General features: G+C 41.1%; 3 protein-coding genes across 6 annotated transcripts in view; 2 read left to right on the top strand and 1 right to left on the bottom strand.

Moving 5' to 3' along the window:
• The window catches only part of LOC129157293 (gastrula zinc finger protein XlCGF57.1-like), a 106478-nt gene that overhangs the window by 42826 nt on the left and 36974 nt on the right, over positions 1–26678 (top strand). The window lies entirely within an intron of this gene.
• LOC129157240 (zinc finger BED domain-containing protein 4-like) lies at positions 7794–15117 on the bottom strand. Of its 3 annotated transcripts, none has more exons than XM_070542981.1 (4): positions 14605–15117; positions 12909–13046; positions 8711–10377; positions 7794–8583 (listed from the first exon to the last, which is right to left on the bottom strand). In XM_070542981.1, the coding sequence occupies exons 3-4, from the start codon at positions 9370–9372 to the stop codon at positions 8079–8081; spliced, it is 1167 nt and encodes a 388-aa protein (XP_070399082.1). In that variant the 5' UTR covers positions 9373–10377; positions 12909–13046; positions 14605–15117; the 3' UTR covers positions 7794–8078. The 3 variants fall into 3 exon arrangements, with proteins under 3 accessions (XP_070399082.1, XP_070399083.1, XP_070399081.1); XM_070542982.1 differs by lacking the exons at positions 12909–13046; positions 14605–15117 and adding an exon at positions 11516–11604 and having other exon boundaries at positions 8711–8864; positions 10265–10377; XM_070542980.1 differs by lacking the exons at positions 12909–13046; positions 14605–15117 and adding an exon at positions 11516–11604.
• On the top strand, positions 13152–23674 carry LOC129157233 (gastrula zinc finger protein XlCGF57.1-like). Its single transcript, XM_054736539.2, has 3 exons — positions 13152–13596; positions 17102–17214; positions 21681–23674. The coding sequence occupies exons 2-3, from the start codon at positions 17205–17207 to the stop codon at positions 22874–22876; spliced, it is 1206 nt and encodes a 401-aa protein (XP_054592514.2). The 5' UTR covers positions 13152–13596; positions 17102–17204; the 3' UTR covers positions 22877–23674.

Genomic DNA, 26678 nt, shown 5'->3' with positions numbered 1-26678 from the left:
CGGGCTGGGCCCGGCCGGGCCCCATGGGCGAAAGCCCGGCCACCAGGCGCTCGCTCACGGGCCCCAACCCCAGGCCTGGCTCCAGGGTGGGACCCCGGTAACCCTCCGGGCCGGGTACTCCGACTCTTTGTTTTAACCGCCATGAAAGATCCTTCGAACCGTTCTTTGTCTCACCCTTCACCTAAGACCAATTTGTCATGGGAGACCCTACCAGGGGCACTAAGTGCCCCAGACAACATAGCTCCTAGGATCATTAGGGCACTCAAACTCCTCCACCACGATAAGGTGACGGTTCAAGGAGGAGTAATAAGATCATCAACCCAAACTATCAATATGACCTCTTCATAACCATTCCATCTACTGTAAACACAGAAATCTGCTGTATTTTGGACAAAACCATTTTTAACAAGAAAATCATGAAGCATTTTATTCCAATTTCGTCCTGACTGCTTCAGACCATACAATGATTTGTTGAGCTTGCACACCAATTCCTCTCCTGTCCTAGACTTGACCTCAAATCCTTCAGGTTGTTCCACATAAACCTCACAGTCTATGGGGGCATGCAAATATGCAGTTTTGACATCCATCTGATGAAGATCTAAATCATACTGAGCTGCGAGCTGCATCAACACATGTAATGACGTCATATCAGCAGTGGGTGAGAAGGTCTCATTATAATCAGTACCATACACTTGATTATAACCTTTTGCCACAAATCTGGCCTTGTATGTTGTCTCAACAGGATTTTCTTTAACAGTATAAACCCATCTACCCCCCACTGCTTGTTTACCTTCAGGTAGGGGCTTTAACGTGTACGTGTTGTTCTGCAGAAGACAATCAATTTCATCTTTCATAGCCCTAGCCCACTGTTCTGATTTTGAAGAGCTCAATGCCTCCTGTAGTGTCTTAGGGACATCACATGCCACACGATAACAATAATCCACATTCATCACCTGATCATCAGACTTTGCTTGATAATCACAGTCAGTATAAAACTGAGGTGGTCTTCTTTCTCTCTTTGGATAACGAGCAATGTCACAACCCTCACTTTCACCTTTAATGCTGACGTTGGAATCACACATCTCTGTTTTCATCTCTTGGGGGACTACATCGGTCACATCAGGTGTTGGAACTGTCTCCGCTCCATTCCTATGTTGCAAATGTTCATACATGTCTTCGTCTGTCTGAGTGTTAAATTCCTTTGTTTGTTTTGACACAAACTTCACCAACCGGTTCCTCAATACTTTACCAGTGTCTGGGAAGAAAACCAAAAATGCAGGGCTGTTTTTGTCGTAGCCTACAAACATGCCCTTTTCACATCGTGGGTCCAACTTTCTTTTATCATGTTTGTAAACAAAACACTCTGAGCCAAATGCTCTCATTTTAGACAGGTCTGGTGTTTTCCCAGTTAGCAGGTAGTATGGAGTTTGTCCAAGACGTCTGTTATAGCACCTATTTCTGATTATAGCAGCAGTCTGTACTGCATATGTCCACAACTCTTTAGGCAGCTTACTCTCAATCAGCATGCATCTTGCCATCTCAAACAAGGTCCTCCATGCTCTTTCTGCAGTCCCATTCTGATGGGGTGAGTAAGGAGCTGAGGTTTCATGTCTGATGGCATTCTTGCTGAGCAGTGATTGAAACACCGAAGATGTAAATTCTGTTCCATTATCGGATCTTATGCATTTGATTTTTCCATAAGGGGCAACATCAGCAATGAATCTCTCAGTAGCTTTAACAGTATCACTCTTAGCCTTAAGAAAATAAGTGAACATGGCTCCTGAATAGTCATCTGTGAACACAACAGCAAATCTGAATCCATCTTTACCCGCTGGCTCTATCGGCCCAGCCAGGTCAGTGTGAACAAGTTCAAGCACTTCTTTAGCCTTCTCGTCTAGATTTGTATTTCTACTTTGTGCAAACTTTCCATTAATACACACTTCACATTTCTGATTAGCTTTCTTGCTTTCCCTTTTATTTTCATACCTTTTGTGACGTTTTCTAATTTCAGTATGTCGTCATAATTACAGTGACCCAATATTGTATGCCACGTCTGAACATCATAACACACATTGCATTTATCAACTTTACTTTGCAGAGTACTTAGATAGAATAGTCTGCCATGTGTGTTAATTTCAAAAGTCATACCGTTTTTATGGATGAGCCGGTTCTGTCCTTCTTTGAAGATGACTGTTGCTCCCTGCGCTGTAGCCGCTTTCACTGAAAATATGTCCTGTGAAAATGATGGGACGTAGAGCGCCTCCTTCAGTCTCATCTCCACATATTGTCCTGTACGGTCCTTCATGCACACTTTGGTGGTGCCTTTCTTTAACGCAATCCCGCTGGCCCGATCTCCATCAGCCAACTCCAGAATATGACTCTGGGGTGTGAAGTTTGGATCAAACTCTTCAAACATGCCAACATCAGTAATGATATGCCTTGTTGCTCCTGAGTCGACCATGAGGCCCTTCATCTTTACAATCCTGCCCGGATCGTCATCCAGTCGCACCTTGAAAGCAAAGGTGTGGTCCTCCTCGTCTACCGCTTGCTTCACCTTGTCCCGCTTTCTCCGTCGACAGTGCGCGTCTTTGTGCGTGGCGCTCTTACATAAGCTGCACCACTGTATCTGCTCTCGGCGCTCCCCTGCTGATGTACACTCCGCAGCTTTGTGGCCTTTTTGTCCACAGGTGTAACAGGTGAATCTAGTACTCCAGGTGTCTCTTCCCCTCAACTTCATCACGCTGTCCTCTTCTGACCCGGAAGCACCAAACTTTTCTGTGCTTTCGTAACTCCTCAGCTTTGTTTTAAAGTCTGCAAACGTTATGCTTTCATCACTCTGCGTGATGTGAACAGAAAATGGTCTGAATGCATCAGGCAGGCCTTTTAAAATCATTGCTGTCAATAAACCATCACTTAGTGTCTCTCCCGCATTACGCAGTGCCGTGATAGCTGTCTCTGCCCGGATAATATAGTCTGTGATGTATGGATGGATAAACTTTATCGTCCACCTCGAATTGAGGCAGAAATTTGCCTTTGACATGGCTCACCTTACAATACAATCCATATCACATTCACACAAATATATAAAAGACAATTAAAAGGTATTAAAATGTTATTGTCACACCCTGTCTTGTCTCCCCATCTGGTTCAGCCTGTGTCCCTGTTGATAGCTCCCACCTGCCTCTCGTTTCCCAATCACCCAAGCACCCAGCCCTCCTGTACTTAAACCCCTCCAGTTCTTTGTCTCTTGTTGCCTCATTGTTTCCATGTCCTGCATGTGTGAATCATTAAAACCCTTTAAGTTGTCCAGTTTGTCTGCCTGCCTGCTTCCTCCCCTGCATTTGGATCCTCACCTCCGCTCCACTCACCAGCGCATCCTGACAGTTATCATCGTAAAAAAATAAAATAAAATAAAACTTTAACAATTCAAAATTGTAATTGCGGTGGGAACAAATGATTTCTTATAGACACCTTTCTTGGCCAATGGAACTCTGTACCTCCTTCCTGATGGAAGTAGCTGAAAATGTGGGTTCAGTGGACGGGTTGAGTCTGCACTGATCAGGGTAGCCTTCCTGTGCACTGCTCGCTCGTGAAGAACAGAAAGTGGGATCTGAGGTGAGCCTGTAATTTTGCTGCCAAATTTAACAATGCGAGAGAGTTGTGTTTTGTTTTTAACTGTAAAAGGTTATACCAAACTGTAATATTGAAAGTTAGAATGGATTCAATCAGTGATTTGTATACAATTGTTAGGATGTCCTTGTTCACATTGAGTGCTCTTAGCTTCCTTAGCAGGTGGAGTCTTTGCAGCGCTTTCTTGTAGACACCATTGCTGTGATTTGCAAAGGACAGGTGGTCATCAATTTCTGTTCCCAGATACCTGAATGACTGAACCTGCTCCAAAGGCTGACCCTGTATGCTGAGGGGTTTGAACAGGGATGTGTCTGCCTCACTGACTGCCCCACAGCACATTTCTTTAGTTTTTGAGATATTCAGCCCCAGGTGAAAGTCTCCAAGTGTCTGGACCAGATTGCTGACCGCCTGCTGATGTTTAGACAGGTCCTCCGATGTCTTCACCGATGCCACCAGTGCCATGTCGTCTGCATACTTATACAGGGCCATTCTCTCACTATGGCACCGGATGTTGTTTGTGTAGACTGAGAAAAGCACTGGAGACAAAACACAGCCTTGTGGCTGTCCAATGCTAATGACACTTTTCGTGGATTTAAATCCTCTTAAAAATACTTGTTATGGCCTGTCTTTCAAAAAGTTGTTCATCCATAAAAGCAGCATTGTGTGGAGATGGAGACCTGAAAGCTGTTCCAGCAAAATGCTGGTGTCTACTGTATTAAATGCAGAAGAAAAATCCATGAATAAGATTCTTGTGTATGGTTGTGTAGAGTCCATGTGTTTAGTGACAGCATTTAGAAGTGTGAGACTTGCATCCTCTACACCACGTCTTGCCTTGCAAGCAAATTGTAGGGGATCCAACTGAATTTTGTCAAATGTCCTTCTACTACCCTTTCCATGAACTTGCACAGAACTGATGTAAGGGCCACAGGTCTAAAGTCCACCAGTTCTTTTGCATGAGCTTTCTTGGGGATCGGAATTATCACAGATTCTTTCCATTGCTCTGGAACACAGCCAAAGTCCAGAAGGAGCTGGAAGAGTCTGGTGAGTGCCTCACCTAGCTGGGTGGAGCATTCTTTCAGAACACTGCCACGGAGCCCATCAGGGCCAGAGCTCTTTTATGGGTTGATGCAGCGCAGGATGGTGGTAACCTCCTCGCTGATTGTTAGCGCTGGTTCAGTGAGGCCCCTGGGGGGGGGCCCAGGTGGAAAGAGGGCGAACGCCGTTGAAGTGGGCAAAAAAGACGTTCAGCTGTTCTGCCAACGAGATGGAGTCATGGCAGTTGACTCCCATGCTTGACGTGCACGCTCTCGTGCTGGGCTGCAGTTACTCACAGCGATGAGTGCGTCGCTAATGAGTTTCGTTTCTTCATCCTGCCCCATACTCCTTTAAACTGAGACTCAATCTCAACACCGAAAATAGACACAACATCCTTTGCATCATATGAGACTGAGTAACTACAGGAGCACCACTTGGTGCAAACACAATCAACTCAGTCTTAGACTCATTAATCTGGAGAAAATTACAACCCATCGACAATCATTAGCCTCACGAAGACAACTCAGAGCTAAATCCTTAGCTTTAACAGGAGCATAGATCTGACAGTCATCAGCATAAAGATGAAAGTCAAGCTCATATTTCCTAAAGATGGCCCCAAGAGGGAGCAAATATAATTGAAAAGCAGTTAACCAAGTACAGAGCCCTGTGGGACCCCATATTTTAGGGGAGCATCACTTGAGCAGAAGCTACCAATCTTAACAGTAACATACCTGTCAGACAGGTAGGAACTCATCCAGAAGAGCGCTGAACCAGAGAGACCAACAAACTTCTCCAGTCGATTGAGAAGTATAACATGATCAAGAGTATCAAAAGCAGCGGTCAGATCAAAGAGTAGTAAAAAGACTGTCACCCACATCAGTATATGTGTAAATATCATTGAACACTCTCACAAGCACAGTTTCAGTACTATGCTTTGTTCTAAAAGCTGATTGAAAAACTTCTAAAATTTGTTATTGTCTAAATGGTCTGACAATTACTTAAAAACGACTTTCTCAAGAACCTTAGAAAGAAATAGCAGCATAGAAATAGGTCGTTGATTGGATAATACCGAGACATCAACAACGGGTTTCTTAAGAAGGGGTTTGATTACAGCTCTTTTCAGACTCTTTGGAACTTGCCCACACTGCAGACTAGAGTTGATTACATTATGAACCATATTTGAAATAGCTGGCCAAAAATTTTTAACAATAGAGGATGGAATAATGTCGAGTGCAGAGCTGGATGGTTTCATCCTTCCAACAATTTCATCCAACATATCTGGGGATACAGAGTCAAAAGAATTCAAAGTAGTTGAATCAAAACAGATATCTTCATCAATAAAACTAAATTGCTGGGGAATTAGAGCTTGAATAGTTTCAGTTTTGCCTATAAATTATGTCAGAAACCTCTCAGCAGTAGTCGAAGAGGCTTTAAATCCATCTGCATGCGAAGGATTTAAGATCTCATCCACGGTAGAAATAGTACTCTTAGGTTGTGCTCATTAGTAGGGATGTCCCATTCTGATATTGACATCGGAAATAGGTCCGATTTCTACCAAAAAACCTGTATCGGATTATATCGGACTGCATCAAAAATGTCCGATATAAGCAGTCCGTTCCGTGTAAACTCCGTTCCAGGTATTCTATCCAGCAGCGCTCAGATCCAGCACGCAAAGCCGGCATCACGTGATCAGAACGTGCCTGCTAGGGAAATAGCAAGGAACCAGAGACATGTCGGCTGTGTGGCAGTATTTTTCATTGAAGCATGAAAAAGACAGTGTTGCTCAGTGCAACACTTGTCATGGAGAAGTTTCCCGTTGTGGGACAGACCCAGGGAAATTTAATACATCAAACCTCATTGCGCATTTGAAGAAGCATCACACAAAGCTGCATGTGGATTTTCGCAAGACCACAGAGGCGAAGAAACAATTCCCTGGCTTTAAACAACAAACTCTGCCTGAAACCTTTGCAACGCATGAGAAATTCCCGAGAGATAGCAAAAAGGCATTAACCCTAACAGAGAAGATATGCCAGTTTATTGTGCTCAATGACCAGCCCGTCGGTGGTGAGTACTGTCGGGTTTAGATGCTTAATTGAACACCTCGAGCCTCGCTACATTATGCCCAGCCAACCACTATATTGTCAAAAAGACCATACCCCAGATTCATAAACAAGTTAAAGCGTGTATTGCTACACATCTGGATAAAGCAAGTGCTGTTAGCTTCACTTACTTTTGGCAGACTGTGAAAATGAAACGTTGGACACAGAACTTGCAGCAGTTAATAGTCAATGAACAGTATTGTGTTTTTGTTATTTGTGTCCTCCTACCAGTAAAAATAACTGAAGTGACCTTGAATTAGTATTTTGCACTTTAAAAACATATGTTTTTGTTTATTTATTGACTTAAAATATTTTCAGGGTCTTTTAATTTATTATTCTTTAATTCATTTGTTATACATTATTATCAAAGTTCACATTTATGCAGCCAATGGTTAATAAATAATTGGTCTTGTTTTTTTTTTCTTAATGTCTGGCTTTTCTTTGTTCAAAGGCAGATTAGGCAGTTTTGCTTGTTTTTAGCACTCCCTGGTGTCCGTTTTTAATTCTCTCAACAGTGAAGTGAAGCTTTTCTCCTCGCTGTCCATTTGTCTTTTTAACACCTTAATCTAACAGCTGAATTGTCTCCCAGCCTTTCTTTGTGACTACAGGAGTGATTGATCATTAAATTAAATAATTAAACAAATTAGCTGTATTCATGATCTAAAACATGCAAGAAAACTGCTGGAATCAGACAGCAGTGACAGGTATGTCAGCTCAATTTTTTCCAAGTCCCAACAGAGCGGTCCGCCAGGCTGCAAGTTGCAAATTGTGGTGTAACGAAGGTAGAATTACATTTAATTAATGAGCCATAAGAAATGGGATTCCATAGGAAATATGGGTTATTTAAACCAGAAGATTGGATCTTTTTAGGGATGCACCGATACACTTTTTTTGAAAACGAGTACGAGTACTTGCATTTCAGTACTCACCGATACCGAGTACTTAATAAAATCATGATTTAAATTTACAGGTAACAGCTTTAGTCGTATAATTTAACAAAAAAAAAAAAAAAAAGGCACTAGTTTGGAATTAAGAACATTTATTTAAAATGAAAACTGCAGCATCTTTTATGCAACATATTAAGGAACAAATAATTATTTAAAAAAAAGGTAAACATTGCAACTCTAGTATTTTTTTTTTGTTTGTTGTAAACTCTGCCACTTTGGACAACACAAGAGGCATTAATAAACATCTTTGCTATTTCGTGCACAATATCCAAATAAACTAACAACATCCACCAGCATGGGACTCTGGCAGTCAGTGCAACTGAGGAAGGTATTAAAATAAACTCTAAGACGGCTCACTTAATGGAGCCTATTTAGAAAAAGTGAGTGGCAGTTTTTTTTTTAAGAAAAGTAGCTTTTCTGCATTATCAGCAGTCAGCCTGTTTCTGTTTTCATCTATAATGTGTGACACAGAGCTAAAGAGCCTTTCACTTTCCACACTGCTACATGGAGCTGAGAGGTATTTACGGGCCATTTTAGCCAAAGTGGGGAACCTGATTTTGTTGACGCCCCAGTACTTCAGAGGACTGTCTTCACGAGGGCTTGGGGCCTCTCCGAGGTATGTGTCGAGCTCAATGGCAGCACCTGCTGCCAGCGGCTGTGCTGCTTGGGCCTGCTCCATGGCGATTTCTTCAAAGACAGTGTCCAGACTGCTGCTAGTGCTGGCCTGGGCCTTGAGGAACAGTTTAGCAGGAGGTTCTGCAGCTTCCGTCCGACTACCCTCTGACTCAGCTCTGGACATCATCTGCAGCTCCTGCTTCAGGTGCAGCTTGTCCTCTGAGGCAGTGTTGGTGGAGAAGAAGCGATCTTTATACCTGAACAAAATTAAAGAATTTATTAATATGTGGAAAAATAGGAGAGATTTTAGTTTCCCCTAAACCCCCGTCACAATTGCCAGCTATGTGGCTTTCTGGAAGTAATATGGGAAAATATAGACTTTACCTTGGGTCAAGTATGGTGGAGATGAAGTACAGTGGGTTGGTCTCCACGTCACTGAAGAGCTTCTTGACAGCTGTCAGTAAGGTTGCTTTCATTGTCTTGACACCGTGGTCCTCGTCGGTTTCTCTGTTTAGAAGTCTCACAAGCACAGCCACAGCTGGGATGACATCAGAGGCTAGTGCGTCGTAGCTGCTCACTTTTTTAGTTAGTTCCTCAAAGGGGGGCGAGTATGGCAACAATCTTCTCAATAAGAGCCCATTGGTGAGCGGTGAGACAGTCAGGGAGTTCATGCTCGGACACAAACACCCCAGCACTCGCTTTTGCTCAATGAGGGACTGAAGCATGTAATACGTGCTGTTCCAGCGCGTCTGTACGTCCTGCTGCAGTCTCTTTATTGGCTGGTTCAGCTGTCCCTGAATGTCCTCGAGGCGGGAGTAGGCTAAGACGGAATGCTTAAAATGCCCAACTATTTTTCGCCCCACTGCTATAGCATCAGCTATGCTCCTCTGTGCTAATAAGCCCTCGTGAACAGCCAGCTGGAGCGTGTGCGCGAAACACGGCAGACTTGGGAGCCCTGCGTCATTCATGGCTTTAATCATGTTTTTGGCATTGTCACAAAGCACAACGTGTACTGATGTTTTAGGTATACCCCATGTCTGGAGCATTTCCTCAAACACATGCACTATAGCCTGGCTGGTGTGCCAGCCGCGGAGTTGTTTCGCATGTAATATGGCTCGTTGCGGTGTGAAACTCTCATCTATCCACTGGGAAGTTAGGCTAATTAGCGACACGGGGCTAACACTGCTGGTCCAAATATCCGTAGTGAAACTAAACTCAGAGGAGGCTTGCAGTCGGCTGTGGATATGTTTTTTCACAGAGTCGTGTAGTTTGGGCAGCTCTGTGTATTCTCTATAAACTATAAACAATGGTTAATAAAAGCTAGTTCACTTCCTGAACAAGCCAGTTCTAGTGAGCTACCCGCTTCGGCCGACTGGGTAAGCAAAGCATAAGGAACCATCCTCTTGTTTTGACCTCAAGGTCAAAGCCTTCTTTGCAAGCGGCATCAGATGAGAACAGCTAGGTCAGCTTCCTGCAGTCACCTGGAACGTTCCTCAGACCACACGGGTCGTATTTGGGGTAGAGCTACGTGCTCCAATACCAGAAGGTCAACTCCACCGGCAGTCTGTCCGTACCGACGTCGCAGACCCCCTGGATCGCACCGGGAACCTCCACCACAAGGGTTCGTAGTCTCTGCCTAACTGACGTGGATGGGTTTTTGTATTATTGATAGTTTGTTAAACCGTACAGTCGGACTGATTTTACAACCCAGACATCACAAGTTTCTAAGACACTTAATAAGGTTTTGCTACGGAACATCTAAACTTACATCCCATCATCTCATTCATTGTCTGAGTTATCTTGTTTCAACCATCATTCATCATACTTTGTTCCGTGTCATGAGTAGTAGAAATATAGTATTAAATAGATTTTTATAAACTATATTTTTGCTGGAAAAAAACGGCTGGCACAAAGATTCAGTCAATCATCCACCAGTACCTGTGTCCATGCTGTCCAGGTCCAGGTGGTGAAGAACACACGATGAATCAGTCCCAGCTGATGGATGATCCTGAAGTGGTAGCAGGTTTTCTTTAGCCGTGTTTAGCTAACAGCTGCAATAGAAACAAAGCAGGAGAGCTGATTAAGATGCTGCTTCAGAACAACGCAGGAGATTAAAGATCCAACGCTTTGGTTCTGATCAGCTGAGGACAGATCCAGTCTGGAAAAGAGGACCTTTGGTCACCAGAGTTCACAGAGTTCTCTTCTGTTCTTCCAGCTACAGACTAAATAGAAGATGGATGCTCTACAAAAATACTAACAACGGTTTCTCCTGTTTAGTTCTGTCTGGTGGCTCACTAAAAGTCAAATCCAGCATGGCAGCATCTCATGGAGCCAACAAGGAAAGCAAGGTGTGATATCAGCAGAGGGCTGGAAGCTGAAAAGGTAAAGAACAACACAACCTGAGGGTTCCTCGTCTCCAGCTGAGCCAAGAGCACTAAAGGGTTTCGTTTAGAGTTTACATGAAGAAGTAGTGAGTTTATTTATTTATTTATTCTTTATTTAACCAGGAAGGTCCCATTGAGATCACAAACCTTACTTTCAAGGGAGTCCTGGCCACGAGGCAGCTCCACGGACGTGTAATGTACATGAAAACACAGGAATCCCAGCTAAATGAACTTTAGGTGTGTTTTAGCAGAATGCTATTGTGTTTTCAGTATTATTATTGATTACTAAGTCATTATATTATACATTTACTCAGTAGAATGTGTCTTTCTAAAGTTGTATTTATTTTTATTTACATGTAAATATGCATCCCTGAAAAACATCTGCTTAACGAATGCTCTGAAACATCAGCTGGCATTTCTTTTTAGCCTGTTTTGTCTATTTAATACTTGCTACTTGGTTCATTTTCATGCTGAATGCTGTTGAGTAAACTTCTGTCTGTAGCAAGGAGCTGCTGTTAAGTGTATGTGTGTGTGCGTGCATGCGTGTGTGCGCCTGTTCTATGGATCTCTTTATTAAAACTATTTAACGGTAATAAAATAGTTTGTTGATTTTAAACAGGGAAACCCCCACTCGCGATTTAGCGATAGCATGATGCTAACTCCATTAGGCCGCTAGCGTGCTTTCCCTCACAAAGAAACGGTGTCCACTCACCAAGTGAACTGCTCCACTCACTAAAGACGGTAAATGTTCCAGATCCAACTACGTTACTGACTGTACTACCGACTACTGACTACCAAAACTCACCAAGTCCACCGAGTTATCTCAGAACAGCACAGCTTCTAGGTCGTGTCTCGGCAACTACAGTTGGCTATAGCTTAGTTGTAGCGGGGGGGGGGGGGGGGGGGGACAACAATACCATATATGGAAACGGTGCCATTGCTTTCCGGAACTGAAGGGGGCGCTAATGTCGAACTACCGTTTTGGAGAAATCTTTATTCAAACTGTTCATGAAACAATATATAATTCTAGGTAAACTATCGTAATTTCTATATTTCTGATTCATTAATAGTTACAGTTTATTACAATATTTTTTGAGCGTCGTTGTACTAAACATGACACAGTCAACAATCATTTAAAACTATAAATGTCAATAATCCTCATCAACGAATGACTGATTTTTCACACTTTTCACATCACTTTAATTTTTTAAATTAGTGTGGTATTTTTTAAACGCCAATGTCATTCGAAATTTCATGAGGATGATTTTTACAAATGGCCTAGTTTTATACTATTTGTAGGAAACTGTAACCATTTGAGTTTGATGAGACTATTCATAGTATTTAAAACTGATATTTAAACCTAATTCCTCCAGAGATGTAACATCAGCTCTCCTAAGTGTCACCTGTGTCTCCAAATGAAATGAGTTGTCCTGATTTAATTTTTTTGTTATGTTATCATGTAACCTAATGAAAAAATTGGGTAAATGTGTGGAGAAAACTTTCCATTTTAGCAAAAAGAATAACTTCCAAAAGGATGGCTCTGTTGAACAGCTGCTGAGAACAACTTTTATGGATTTTTGTTTCATATCAATATAATTTCTAAAAACATGTGAAACTCCAAAAATTAGAATGTTGCACATTCATTTATTTTAGTAAAAGCAAAACCAATTGCAAAGTACTTATGTCTGACAATTTTCTATTTAAAAGCAGTGTTGGATGTTTTTAATGTAATATTCTAATTGTCTGAATTTTTGAATGCAGGGTTTTCATCATCTGTAAGCCATAATTATTACAATTATAACAAATAAAGGCTGAAATATCTGGCTTTGTATGGAATGAGTCTTATTACTGAAATAAATCAACTTTTTCACTATATTCTCATGTTTTGAGTTTTACCTGTAATTAGATTTTTTATTAAGTTCATTTGACTCATTTTTATATAAACTGCAACCAATTTTTCAAGAAACTTTATTCTCAAAGAGAGGAACAACAGGATATTGTTTCAAAAAAATCAAAACAGCAGCAGTTCTTTTCAACATTACAAAAAACACATTTGAGTGCACTTGAGTTTGCAGAAATATGAGAACACAATTAGAATATTTTAGTTATTTTTGGACAAATGTGTCAACGTTTAATTTAAATTTAGTAGATATGAACTTTACTTTTTACACAACTAATAAGTAAAAGCATGAACTAACCTGCAGTGCATTCCTCAACACAAGGCAAAAATGTATCGACAGCAGCAAATGATCATCACAGTTGTGGACGCCATCTTGCCAGTCTTGATCGCTACACCATGTCACAGTTGGGGCAAACTTTCCTGTATGTCGATGTACCTAAAAGGATAAAAACACATGTTACAATTACATCCTAGAGCTGGAATGATGGAAACTACAGTTAACTATATTTCTAATCAAAGCATTGAAAATTGCAAACCTTTAACTACACCATTATGAGTCACTATTTTAGCAGTTGCAGTTATCAGCTGAGGACCAACAAGAGTGTTCTGTCCACATTGTGTGCATGTAGTCTCAGATGGAATGAGATGTGTGGGGAATCCATGAGAGTCTTGGCGTCTCTGCTGCTGGTGATCAGTGTTTTGGAAGATCGGAAGGTATTTTCTTGTGAGCAATCAAATACTTGATCATCCTTTCAGCTGCTGGATCTGGATAAAACGCTTATATTGGGCGAAATCTGCCTAGCTCTCCATCTCTTCGCATTGTTTTATTTTGAAACGTATTTTATTTTGAAAAGAGGAAGTGGGATTCTCCCCTTTCAACTCTTATCTTCCTGTTGAACCACGAGTTGTTTTGAACGGTTCAACTTTGGAAGCCATCGAGACACGACCTAGAAGCTGTGCTGTTCTGAGATAACTCGGTGGACTTGGTGAGTTTTGGTAGTCAGTAGTCGGTAGTACAGTCAGTAACGTAGTTGGATCTGGAACATTTACCGTCTTTAGTGAGTGGAGCAGTTCACTTGGTGAGTGGACACCGTTTCTTTGTGAGGGAAAGCACGCTAGCGGCCTAATGGAGTTAGCATCATGCTATCGCTAAATCGCGAGTGGGGTTTTCCCTGTTTAAAATCAACGAACTATTTTATTACCGTTAAATAGTTTTAATTAAGAGATCCATAGAACACACACACACACACAACAGCAGCTCCTTGCTACAGACAGAAGTTTACTCAACAGCATTCAGCATGAAAATGAACCAAGTAGCAAGTATTCATCGTCGTCTTCCTCCGCTTATCCGGGTCCGGGTCGCGGGGGCAGCATCCCAACTAGGGAGCTCAAGGCCGTCCTCACCCCGGCCTTGTCCACCATCTCCTCCGGCAGGACCCCAAGGCGTTCCCGGACCAGATTGGAGATGTAACCTCTCCAACGTGTCCTTGGTCGACCCGGGGGCCTTCTGCCGGCAGGACATGCCCGAAACACCTCCCCGGGGAGGCGTCCAGGAGGCATCCTGACCAGATGCCCAAACCACCTCAACTGGCTCCTTTCGATCCGGAGGAGTAGCAAGTATTAAATAGACAAAACAGGCTAAAAAGAAATGCCAGCTGATGTTTCAGAGCATTCCTTAAGCAGATGTTTTTCAGGGATGCATATTTACATGCAGGGCCGTTGCTAGCTATTTTGGTGCCCTAAGCACAAAGGCATCGTGGTGCAGTATGTTCAAGCTCCGCCTTAAATTCTCTTTAATTTACTTGTATGCACAAACTGCTTATTATTTCCAAAAAGTAGGATTGATATTTACAAAATATAACATACACAACACAGGAACTCCATATTGTTATTATTTAGACCTATGTAACAGGTCCACACACCACAAGCACCGGTTGTGGCACATGTGTTTCTCCAATGTAATTTTCAGATGCATTTTCAGACCCAGGACTCACTCTGCCTTCAGAAGTGCTGGCTGTGGGCTGTGCTCGGTCTGTAGGTGTGCTTTACTTTGTTATTCCTGGTCAGGGCTGGGTGATGTTGTAGAAGGTTCAGACGTGATGGCTGACAACTGATCTTGAGCTCTTGAACTGCTGGTGGAGGGCTGATCTGAACTTTTGGCGTGAGCTCCTCCTTGAATGTACTTGTTCATTGAGCCTGCATTCAGACACAAAAAGATCATTTGTCATATTCATTCTATAATAAGATTAAAGTTTTAAACCATGGTAAAAATACTGCAATAGATTATTTATAGGTTAATATTGGCTTATAAATGACTGGCATGTGACATGACTAAACTCAAAACTATTTAACCTTTATTAAGAACTAGAGAGGCACAATATACACATTTTATACACAACTAGAACATTCTGAATAAGAAGGGAGGAGGTTAGCATAACGGACTTTTTTCTTCAAATTATACCATCAGCAGCTGATGTTCCTCTTGGCCCGTAAATGTTTATGAAATATAAATCAACATAGAGCAAATACCTCATTTGAAAATAGGTTTTGTCAAATTTTTCATGTTAAATCTCAGTTACATAGCCTATAGGCCACATAGGATATTTAATAATGATATAAATCATGTCCATAATTAACTCATGATTAATAACAAACAGCTGCTTATTTCAAAATAAAACTTCTTACTTTACCTTGACGGTGTTTTTGTCCTTCCTGTTGTTGTGATATTTAAGTATTTGGGTGGACAAATATGATTCATTTGTTTATTTCTGTTTCAAAACAGCACAGATGGGCCTATCTGACCTCACAGGGAAAACTTTATTTTACTTGAGAAAGATGTTTTAAGATGAACTTATTAAAACAAAATAATCTTCAAACTCTTCCAGGTGTATTTTTAGATGAACAACCTTTAACACTGTTCAGACTTATTTGTTGATACAAGTCGCATGAACAGACTGATTTCCCATTGTTGCATTTAACTATTTCTTCTTCTTTAAAGAAGTGCTGATTCAGAAGAGAATAACTGCATTTAGGAAGATGATGACTTGCTACGTTTTTTTCTCCAGCAGTAAAAAAGCTCTAAAGCTTCTCTTGAGTTTCTCTCCCTCTCAGCCTCTCTCACTCAGCTACTAATGAACGCCCGGTAGGCGGACGGGAGGCTGCGGGACAGAGTGGCGCATTATACTTTTAACAGACTGGAGAAGCAGAGAACGAAATCTGCCCAAACCACACAGATAGAGTCAAAATGTTAAATGTACAGAAGCAGAGTGCAGAAAACACCAAATAAAAGTCCTGAAAAGCAGCATGCTTACGCTTACCAAACTCGGTAAAATTTGACCAAAAACAGATTAATTAACAGCAGTAAAAAGTCCGAATTTAAGCTAGGTCAAACGACCCTCTGAACTTCACCACACCCGTGTTTAAAATTAGAAAAAGATAAAAAAATTAAGAATTTCCATTAAAATACTTGTCTTATCTGCAATCGAACCAACAGCATCATCCCGCTGTTTTTTCATTTGTCTCTTTACTGCCCCAGACTCCTGCAGCCTTTTCGGAGCCATGACTGTGCCCGCTGCATCCTCCGCAGGTGTCTGCGGGGGTGGGGGGTTGGTGTGACACGGTCCATCTCCTTTTTGTATTGTTTTCTCTCTGTAAACATGCTGTTAACTTGCTTTGCACATCTTCTAATTGAAATCTGTCTTTATCATATACATATTATTTTTTCACAAGCTTGCATTTAGTGCCCCTCCCCTGGCGTGGTGCCCTACAGGCTGTGCGTGGTGTGTGTGTGCGGAGCGCCGGCGCTGTTTACATGTAAATAAAAATAAATACAACTTTAGAAAGACACATTCTACTGAGTAAATGTATAATATAATGACTTAGTAATCAATAATAATACTGAAAACACAATAGCATTCTGCTAAAACACACCTAAAGTTCATTTAGCTGGGATTCCTGTGTTTTCATGTACATTACACGTCCGTGGAGCTGCCTCTTGGCCAGGACTCCCTTGAAAGTAAGGTTTGTGATCTCAATGGGACCTTCCTGGTTAAATAAAGAATAAATAAATAAATAAACTCACTACTTCTTCATGTAAATTCTAAACGAAACCCTTTAGTGCTCTTGGCTCAGCTGGAGACGAGGAACCCTCAGGTTGTGTTGTTCTTTACCTTTTCAGCTTCCAGCCCTCTGCTGATATCACACCTTGCTTTCCTTGTTGGCTCCATGAGATGCTGCCATGCTGGATTTGACTTTTAGTGAGCCACCAGACAGAACTAAACAGGAGAAACCGTTGTTAGTATTTTTGTAGAGCATCCATCTTCAATTTAGTCTGTAGCTGGAAGAACAGAAGAGAACTCTGGTGACCAAAGGTCCTCTTTTCCAGACTGGATCTGTCCTCAGCTGATCAGAACCAAAGCGTTGGATCTTTAATCTCCTGCGTTGTTCTGAAGCAGCATCTTAATCAGCTCTCCTGCTTTGTTTCTATTGCAGCTGTTAGCTAAACACGGCTAAAGAAAACCTGCTACCACTTCAGGATCATCCATCAGCTGGGACTGATTCATCGTGTGTTCTTCACCACCTGGACCTGGACAGCATGGACACAGGTAGGGCTGCCACCTTTCAGATATGTAAATAAGTAAATGAGTTGGAGAAGTGGTTTTTCTCTTAGACACCTGTGTTATTCACACAGGTGTGTTATTCCTGTTGACTTCAATAAGTAGGCTATTTTTCTCCAATAAGGCCATGAATATACTTAAGAATGCCTCATAGGCTTTATTGACATCCTTATGTTTATATACAATAGTCCAATCTTGTTTTATTAACTCATTTTTGAGACACTGCATTGCCTTTTCTGTTCTAATTGTTTTATATATCATCTTACATACATTTCTATGAACTTCATAGCAACAGTCATAAGTTACAAAAACTGGTAAGTGGTCACTTATATCATTTATCAATATCCCGGCTTTTATATTTTCTTCCATTACATTTGTAAAAATATTATCTAATAGAGTTGCACCATGCGTGGTTATTCTCGTCTGTCTTGTTATCAGGGGAAATAATCCCATACAATACATTGACTCAATAAATTCTTCAGTACTCTTATTATGATTTGGGTTCAATAAATCAATATTAAAGTCTCCACAAATAAACATTCTTTTCTGATTCAGATTTGTGTACAAGTCCTCCATAATGTCCTTTAAAGTCTCAATCTTTGATCCTGGTGTTCTATATATGCAACTAACAATGATGTTTTTCTGTTTGTTCATGTTTATTTCCACTGTTATACATTCCATCACTCAATCTACCACCCTCGTCATTCTACTCATTTTTTCAAACCTTAAATTTTTATCAACATAGAGTGCCACCCCACCTCCTTTTTAATTTGTCCTATCTAGCCCTTTGATGCATAATGGTCACTACAGTGGACAGGTATTCAAAATTGTTATTTATTTGTTTTTGCTATTAAGCACAGCTGTTGAAGACTTTATTGTATTTGAACCCCTCCGTTTGGACTTCAGTAAGCCAAGCCAACATGTTTCATGCTCAGAATGCATGCTGCCCACTGAAGTGGACATGTAATAAATTATTTGTAAATTATAAAATTTTACAAAAAATATTTGTTGCAATTTGTTTCATTCACACCTAAAGACGAATGAAAAAAATTGTTAAAAAAATCATGGTTGAAGATTTCATAATTCATGCATCAAAGGGCTAGATGGAGGAGCTCATATCCCTCCATCTCAAAATCCTCTTCTTTTCCAGTGTTTATCCAAGTCTCTGATATTGCTATCACATCAAATGGTTGATTAAACTGTGCTATATATGCTTTAATAAATTGAAAGTTTGCATATAGACTTCTACTATTGAAATGAACCATAGTTATGTTCTTACCCCCTCTATGTTCATATTAAATTGTTCCATTCTATAATAATTACAGTCCTTTAACATTTTAGTAAAAAAAATTACAGTCTGGATCTATATTGCTATCATACCCCAATGTCCCAGTTTCAGCATCCATTTGATTTGTTACTTGAAATCTGTCAGCCATCTGACTTTGTTATATATCTTATCCACACACCATCACCTCTACCAATACTTCGTCTAGGCCTAGTACCATCCTATTTGACAATTCATTAAAAGTACCATCAACCATCCCCATGCTTTGCCTTACATTTATCAGCCATATTTTTCCAGTTCCATCAGCTCTTTAATGACCAAGACCTTTGCCTGCTCCGGTGTTCCATTTAACTTAATGAACACCTTACAATCTGATGTCCAGGTTGACTGTATTTTCTTCTGTTTTCTTAATAATCTCGCTTGTCTTGCAATATCTGCATTTTTCTTGGTTAGATGTTCATTAACATACACATTCGTTCCTTTCAACTTTCTTCCTTGCTTCAGTAGCTCTTTTTTCTGCTTCCTATTCACAAATCTTATAATAATGGCAGGTTTTTGATTCTTGTTTTTCCTTGGAAGAGTTTGGCACCCCTCAATGTCCTTACTATCCATTTCAATACCTTTACTATTGAAAAATGCCATTACCTGCTCTTCAAGGGAGCGCAACTCTTGCTCAGGCGGCTCCCCTCTCTCTTCAGCTGCTGCTCGTGCATATGTCTGGTGCTTGGTTTCCAGACCCGTTACTATTACATCTGATATCCTCGAATATTGTTCCAATTCTGCCACTCGTACTTCCAACATAGTAATCTTCTTGTCCTTTTCCTCACTTTGCCTTCTTAATTCTTTAATCTCCTCAATTAAATTGATTATCAGTTTTTGTTGTTTTGCAATGGTTGTAATCTCTTCTGACATAAAGTTCAAAGATTTCTTTATGTCCTCTAGTTCTTCCTCATTGATATTACCTCTTTTAGGTGGCATCTTCTAAATACTTGAATACTTGTGCCCCTTCTTTTTTTTTTCTGAAACCTCAATCAATTCTGAGGCTTTGCCAGCTCCGGGCCCATCTTGTCTCTCGACGGGGAAGGCTGTTGTGGTTTAGTCTCCGCGACGCGATGAATGTTTGTTGGGCCTGGCTCAGCAGGACCCCTCCGTAGTCGGTGTTGCTAGGCCCCGTCGGCAGAACTATGCCGGGTTCGGCGCTGTTGGGCCAGGCCGATGGAGGCGCGCCGGGCTCAGTACCGTTGGGCTGGGCCGGCGTAACCACGCTGGGTACGGCGCTGCCTTGCCAGGCGGATGGATCCACGCCGGGCCCGGTGCCACTGGGTTGGGCCGATAGAACCACGTCAGGGTCGTTGCCGCTGGGCTGGGCCGGTGTTACCACGCCGGGTTCTGTGCCAAATCCTGTGTGCTTCTGTCGGTACCGGGATGGAGGTCCGGTGTAGCGTCAGCTCCTTCTTGTTGCTCAGTGATTACTCGCAGTGAACGAGGCAGAAAAACTTTGGACTGCTGCGTCTCTCCGTCCAGCTCCGCTCGTGGAGAATGAGCTGATCTGGAAGGACAGGGCTCCCATGAAAAAATAAATAAATTTTACATGAATAAGTGATGATTATCCTGGTTGGGAGAGGAAAATCTTGCCTAATAAGCACTGGAGGAAACCCTGTCAAGATCGTCAACACTTGTTTATCTTAATGCTATTGAAACATGTAAACCAAAAAGCATTATATCCACTGCTACCTTTCTAATTTTAAACTCAGTAACTTATGCTGTAACTGCACCTTGCTCTGCCTGCTCCTTTCTTCTTGCTGCCTGCCGGCTTTGACGACATAGTAGTTCCCGCTGCTTCTTCGGGAAACAGCGCAAAAACAAATAAAACTTGGGATCTTGTAGGCGTTGCGGTAAGATTGCAGCCGTGGCGGCCTGCCACGGCTACGCCTATGTAGGGGAAACCCTGGTGTGCTGATGAGCAGCTTGTCCCTTTCAGAGGCAGGTGCAAGTTTCGCCAACATATGCCAAGTAAACCAGCAAAGTACGGATTGAAACTCTGGGTCACTGCTGATGTTGCCACTTCCTATGCCTGCAAGTGTCAGGTTAACACAGGGAAAGCTGCTGGTGAGGCTGCAGAGGTCGGCCAGGGAAAACGTGTCATTTTGGAGATGACCGAAGAGCTCCAAGGAGTCACTTCACATGCATGCATTCACACTTCTGCCCTTTCATAACAAACTGAACTACAAAGAGTTTGGATGTGCCTGAGCTCCAGCCAGGTGCATAAACATATTGTTTTTGTTTTCTACCCTTTGATGTTCAGTAGGAGAGTGAAACTGTGTTTTGTTTACATGCTGAGCTTCTGACTTCAATAAAAACAGCAGAAGATCTATAGAAATGTGTAAACTTTCTCGCCTGGGCAACATATGAAGAAATGACTGAATTTGGTGGTAAACAGTAAAAATCATAAATTTGACTACTTTTGTCCAAAATGAAACCATTACATCACAGAAAGCATGAATATTTGCTGCAGATAATGCAGGATCAAAAACTGTGGTTTGCATTGAAGTCAATGGGACGTTTTTGTCCATAACAGGCACAAGAGGGTGGTACATTTTAAATCTGCTGCTACACAAAAACTAAAAAAGCATAAAATGTGATATTTTGCTAGACTCTTGACATATACAAGGCTAATTCCATGCTGTCGTTCTTTTTAAAACACAGAAAAGGTTTCGTTACCTGTTTTTTTTTTTTTTTAGAAAATAAGTCGGTGCTGTTTTTTTTTTCTTTTTTTCTTCATAAATTACATCAATGACTTTTGAGTATTCAAACTGGCATTTCAGGGGTTAAAAGCTTCAAAATGATTGAATTTTTTTTATGTTTGAGCAGGGCTGAAGTTGTTCAACAGATCTATGAAAAAAAGTAAAAAAAAAACATGAATGTATACATTTTTTATAGCCACTTTTACAAGCGGACGTTTTTGTCCTCTAATGACTCTTGTATGAAAATTAAAGTGAAGCCTGAGGGTTAAGGCTCATATGATTTATAGAGGCTCAAAGTTAATTTTCCAATTGTAAATACATTTCATTCTACTGTCAGTTTAAAGAAATAATACAACTGTTATATGTGTGAAAACACAGTTACAGCTGTCTGTCATTCACATAATATGTTTCTGTGTTTCCTACAGATTTTCAACAGATGGTTCTGGTTAAAGAAGAAGCTTCAGAAGAACAGAGTACTCGTGTCAACCACCAGCACCTAGATTTTCTCCACAAGAAGGAGGAACAGGAGAAACTCTGGTCTAGTATGGAGGGAGAGCATCTCCATTTGAATAAGGAGACTGATGCTGCCAGGTTTCAATCCTTTAGCCAAAAAACACATTTAAACAAACACACGAGAGTCCAGACAAAGCAGAAACATTTTGCCTGTGAGCACTGTGGACAAAGGTTTCACCAAAAGACTAATTTAACCACACACATGAGAGTCCACACAGGACAGAAGCCCTTTCCTTGTGAGCTCTGTGGAACGAGATTTAGCCAAAAGACACATTTAAACAGTCACATGAGAGTCCACACAGGACTGAAGCCCTTTCCTTGTGAGCTCTGTGGAACGAGATTTAGCCGAAAGGCACATTTAAACAGTCACATGAGTGTCCACACAGGACTGAAGCCCTTTCCTTGTGAGCTCTGTGGAACGAGATTTAGCCGAAAGGCACATTTAAACAGTCACATGAGAGTCCACACTGGACAGAAGCCTTTTGCCTGTGAGCTCTGTGGTAATAGATTTAGTGAAAAGGGAAATTTAAACACACACATGAGAGTCCACACTGGACAGAAGCCTTTTGCCTGTGAGTTCTGTGGTAATAGATTTATTGAAAAGGGAAATTTAAACAAACACATGAGAGTCCACACTGGACAGAAGCCTTTTGCTTGTGAGCTCTGTGGACTAAGATTTAGCCGAAAGTCAACTTTAAACAGTCACATGAGAGTCCACAATGGAGAGAAGCCTTTCGCCTGTGAGTTCTGTGGTAATAGATTTAGTGAAAAGGGAAGTTTAAACAAACACGTGAGAGTCCACACTGGACAGAAGCCTTTTGCTTGTGAGCTCTGTGGACAAAGATATAGCCAAAAGTCACATTTAAACAGACACATGAGAGTCCACACTGGACAGAAGCCTTTTGCTTGTGAGCTCTGTGGACAAAGATTTAGCCAAAAGTCACATTTAAACAGTCACATGAGAGTCCACACTGGCTTTTCGCCTGTGAGTTCGGTGGAAAAGATTTACCCAAAAGATCAGTTTAAACGGTCACAAGAGTCCATAAAGGACAGAAGCCTTTTGCTTTTGAGCTCTGTGGACGAAGATTTAGCTGAAAGAAAACTTTAAACAATCATCTAAGCATCCACCAGGGCTGAACGATCTATTGAAGGCGTCTCCAACAGTTTTTGGCCCGTGAGCTACTTTTACACAATGAAAGCACAGCAGAGTTACTGCCATATGGTTAATTTACATTGATACTTTCCATGTGTGAATGTGCTTATGTTAAAAATGCTATACTTACTATATTAACATGCATTGTACTCACAAGTTGATTTTTCTGTATTTCAGTACATCAGTATATATATTTTAAAAGTATAAGTAAACCAGTGACATTCTGAAAACCAAATTAAACAAAACATATTTAGTTTTTTAAACTAATCGGATACTTTCAGATAATGAATAACAAATCTACTTCATGTGAATGATTTGGTAATTTTTTTAGAAGTTAGTAACATAACTTTTTAAGCGCACAGGAACAGCTAACCTGTAAAACTGATGATATTTGAAATAAAATACAAGCTAAATGTGATGAAAACACAAAAGTCTAAATGGTTTGAATTGAAGTAAAAAATGTAAAATCAGAAATAAGACTTGTTCCTGCTCTCCTGATGTACTGAATAATTTTTATGGGTTTTTTTGGTCATGAAAGTTAAGTTTTGCTGTGTTTATTGCTGACAATATGAAGGTTGGAGGTTTATCCTTTATTCTGCATCTTGTAGGTTTTTTTCCTCTGCATGTCTCTAAATAAAGTAAAATTTTCTAGTGCAGAGTGGAGACAACCTATAGAAGCACTGATTTGATCTCATTTCAGAGAAAAATAGAACAGGTTAGATGCACCTAATAAATAAAATTATAACAAACTCAGGAATCTGTTTCTTTGCTTCACTGTTCTGGTGCTGAGAATATCACTAATGCGGATCAAAGGAGATCCACAGATGAATGCACCTCTTATTTATTATTTGGAGACTACATTTACTGCAGCTGGCAGAGGCAGAGATTTTTTCTATTGATACACGGAATTTACAGAATCATTTTAAATGTTAATAGGGGAAGACTGCAGGAGGGAGCGGTAAGATACAGGGGGTCCCCAGCAAAAACAAGAAACTTTTTGAGTCTGATGAAACCCGCTGGTTTTCCATCAGGCAGTCACGGGGCAGCTCCAACGACCCAGTGGCTGTGCTGGGTCAATGTTATCCAGCTCAGTCCGGCTCGGCCGTGAACGAGCTGAGGCGACGTCGTGCTCTGCTTGAAGACGTGTTATTTTCCCGCTTCAGAAGAAGCGTTCAACGTGTTTTTACGCTTTCTCCGAGACATGTCACGTCGCTAAGTTGTTAGCGCTGCGCACTAACATGTCAATAGTGCAGCGTAGCCTGCTGGAGGTTTTAAGGGTTCAGATGAAAACACCCGACCTCTCAGGCTGCTCACACATCGATCTTAAGTTGTCGCTGTTGCGCTCACATCGTAATACAGTATTAGATCAGGGTGTCCGCGGGGTTTTAAAAAGTATTAAAAAGTGATAAATAAAAATAGTCAAATTTAAGGCCATTAAAAGTGTTAAATTTGGTCTCAGAGGTATTATTTTTTCCAAGTTAGGTATTATTTTTTTCAGACTATCAGGTGTCGTATTATGAATATCAACATAGAAATATATTCCAAATGAAATGTTTTGAACGATTATAAAAACAAAACAAACAGATTATTTGCTCCTCCCGCTTGCGCTGCCCTGTGTTGCAAATGAAGCGCTCCTCCCACAGTGTTGCCAACTTAGCGACTTTGACGTTATTTCCAACAGCTTTTCAGACCCCCTTCTTGACTTTTGAAATGTTAAAAGTACCTAGCGAACACCTCAGAAACATCTCTGGTAACCCTTAGCTACTTTCTGGATAACTGTCGTCGACATTTCCTGCAGGTTAGCTAAACACTCCGCCTGCGCTCCGGACCGTTCTTCAGGACATTTACGAAAGGGAGTGATGTGTCGGTCGCTACAGAAACAGCTCTCAGAGCCAGCTCTCTGTTGGATTAACCAGAGTGAGTGACACACACACCGTACCTGCGGGCTCCTGAGCCGCTAAAAACGGCTAAATGTGCACGTGCGGCGCGCTAAACACGTGCAGCTTGCCCCTGATTGCTGTGAGACCGGGGTGGGGGGTGCAGCTGTGGTTGAGACAATTATTACATTAACTGATGGACTTGTAAATAATAGTTTATAAATATGGTAGAAATAAGTTCCTCACGCTGATAACTAATCTCTCTGAGGACACGGTGCTAGTGCACGCTCCTACAGCACCTTGACACGACTCAATAAATGTTATGCAACATTTTGTGAACATCAATTTATTTACATTTAATTGTTATAAATGCCACTGTATAATTCATGTTGTCAGTATTTGCAAGATATTGGTATTTGGGTCTGTAATGGTTAGACTTAAATGAGTTAAACCAAGGTCTGTAGCCCTTGGGTCATAAACTATGAGCTATAAGTATATTGGTCTTTTTATACTGGGAATCAGGAGTTATTTTAGTGATCATCTTGTTTCTTGTTTATTTTTGCCCTGATTGTGCCCTGAGTAGGGCTGGGGGTAAACGATTATTTTTAAAACAATTATTCTGATGATTATTTTATCGAATAGTCGACTATTCTAATGACTATTTAGATGATTAATCTAGCGATTATTTTTCTATTGCACAATTAATAAAAACCAAAAAATCTCAAATAAATTCTTCCAAAAAATTGATACATTGTTACTGTAAGAGAATAAACACTACAGGCCTTCCATTCTGTATAACACTGCTTTTATTGTGTTGTGGTTGGTTATGTTCTGGTGACTGTAGAGGTTGGGAGTGCAGGCTGCTGCCTGAGAGGTGGTTGGAGACGGAGTGTCTCCATGCTGCTTTGATTTGGTCACTTATGTACGTGAGGCGAGTGGTGTTACGATCCTTCCTGGGGAGTTTGGCTTGTGTGCAAAAAGGAAGGGACAATAACGGGATTTAAAAGTTAAAATGATGATCAGGTTTATTCACAACTACAAAAAAACATAAATATTTCCATCCACAGGTTGGGAATAATAAAACTAATTCTGCCTGTGGGGAATTAAAACAAAGTACAAATAACCTGGGATGTCCCACTGGGCAACGATTACATGGTTCTGGACCAGAATAAGGATCTCCAAAGGTCCAAACTCTAAACTGGGTGGTTAAACCAAACTTAAGGTGATATTTTACACTAAATCGAAAACCCACAACACTCTAAATGTAATAAAAGGGAGATCTACACCACAAAAAAGATGAACTCTAAACCAAAACGTAACCGCTTATCCAAACGCAAGAAGCTGTTAGCGAAAATGCTAACAGTAGCTTTACCAACATTAAATTCAAGTTACCATGTTTAAATAAACCAAAAACACCCAGCAGCAAACAGACCAGCATGGAGGAGAGACTGCTACCACCAAAACAGCTCTCCTAATGTCTGAAAGAAGCTCCTTTATGAAGGGAGAAACGCTCCCGGTGATTTTCTACATCTGCGGTAGAGACAAAGCAGCGCATCTGACCCCGGAAGTTGTTGTCCGTTGCCGGGAGACGAAGGTGGGCAAAACGGGAAAGGAATCTAGCAGCAGACGGACATTGTTCCGGGTCTTCGGTATTTGGCGGAGATGTTAGTGAAGGCGGAGAAGAGGGCGAACTAGAGGAAAAACAGGCAGATTCCTCCTCCATTTACAAACTCCTGGGGATGCAACAAGTGGGCGCGGTGTGTTGACTACCGGATCTGACGTCGACGAATTTTTAGAATCGAGCCGTCGACGTCATCGATGCATCGCCACAGCTCTAGTCCTGAGCAATTTTATGACTGAATAAAAAAAATAAAATAAAA

This window comes from Nothobranchius furzeri, chromosome 12, assembly GCF_043380555.1.
Source record: "Nothobranchius furzeri strain GRZ-AD chromosome 12, NfurGRZ-RIMD1, whole genome shotgun sequence".
NCBI classification, from domain to species: domain Eukaryota; kingdom Metazoa; phylum Chordata; class Actinopteri; order Cyprinodontiformes; family Nothobranchiidae; genus Nothobranchius; species Nothobranchius furzeri.
This window is presented reverse-complemented; position numbering and strand designations above follow the sequence as displayed.

Bases quoted from the DNA above. Each gene is read 5' to 3' on its own strand.
- LOC129157240 (XM_070542981.1), bottom strand. From the start codon at position 9,372: ATGCTCCAGACATGGGGTATACCTAAAACATCAGTACACGTTGTGCTT. The intron at 8,584-8,710 runs GTAAAGTCTATA...AATTTTGTTCAG, and splicing joins TCCACCATACTTGACCCAAG to GTATAAAGATCGCTTCTTCT.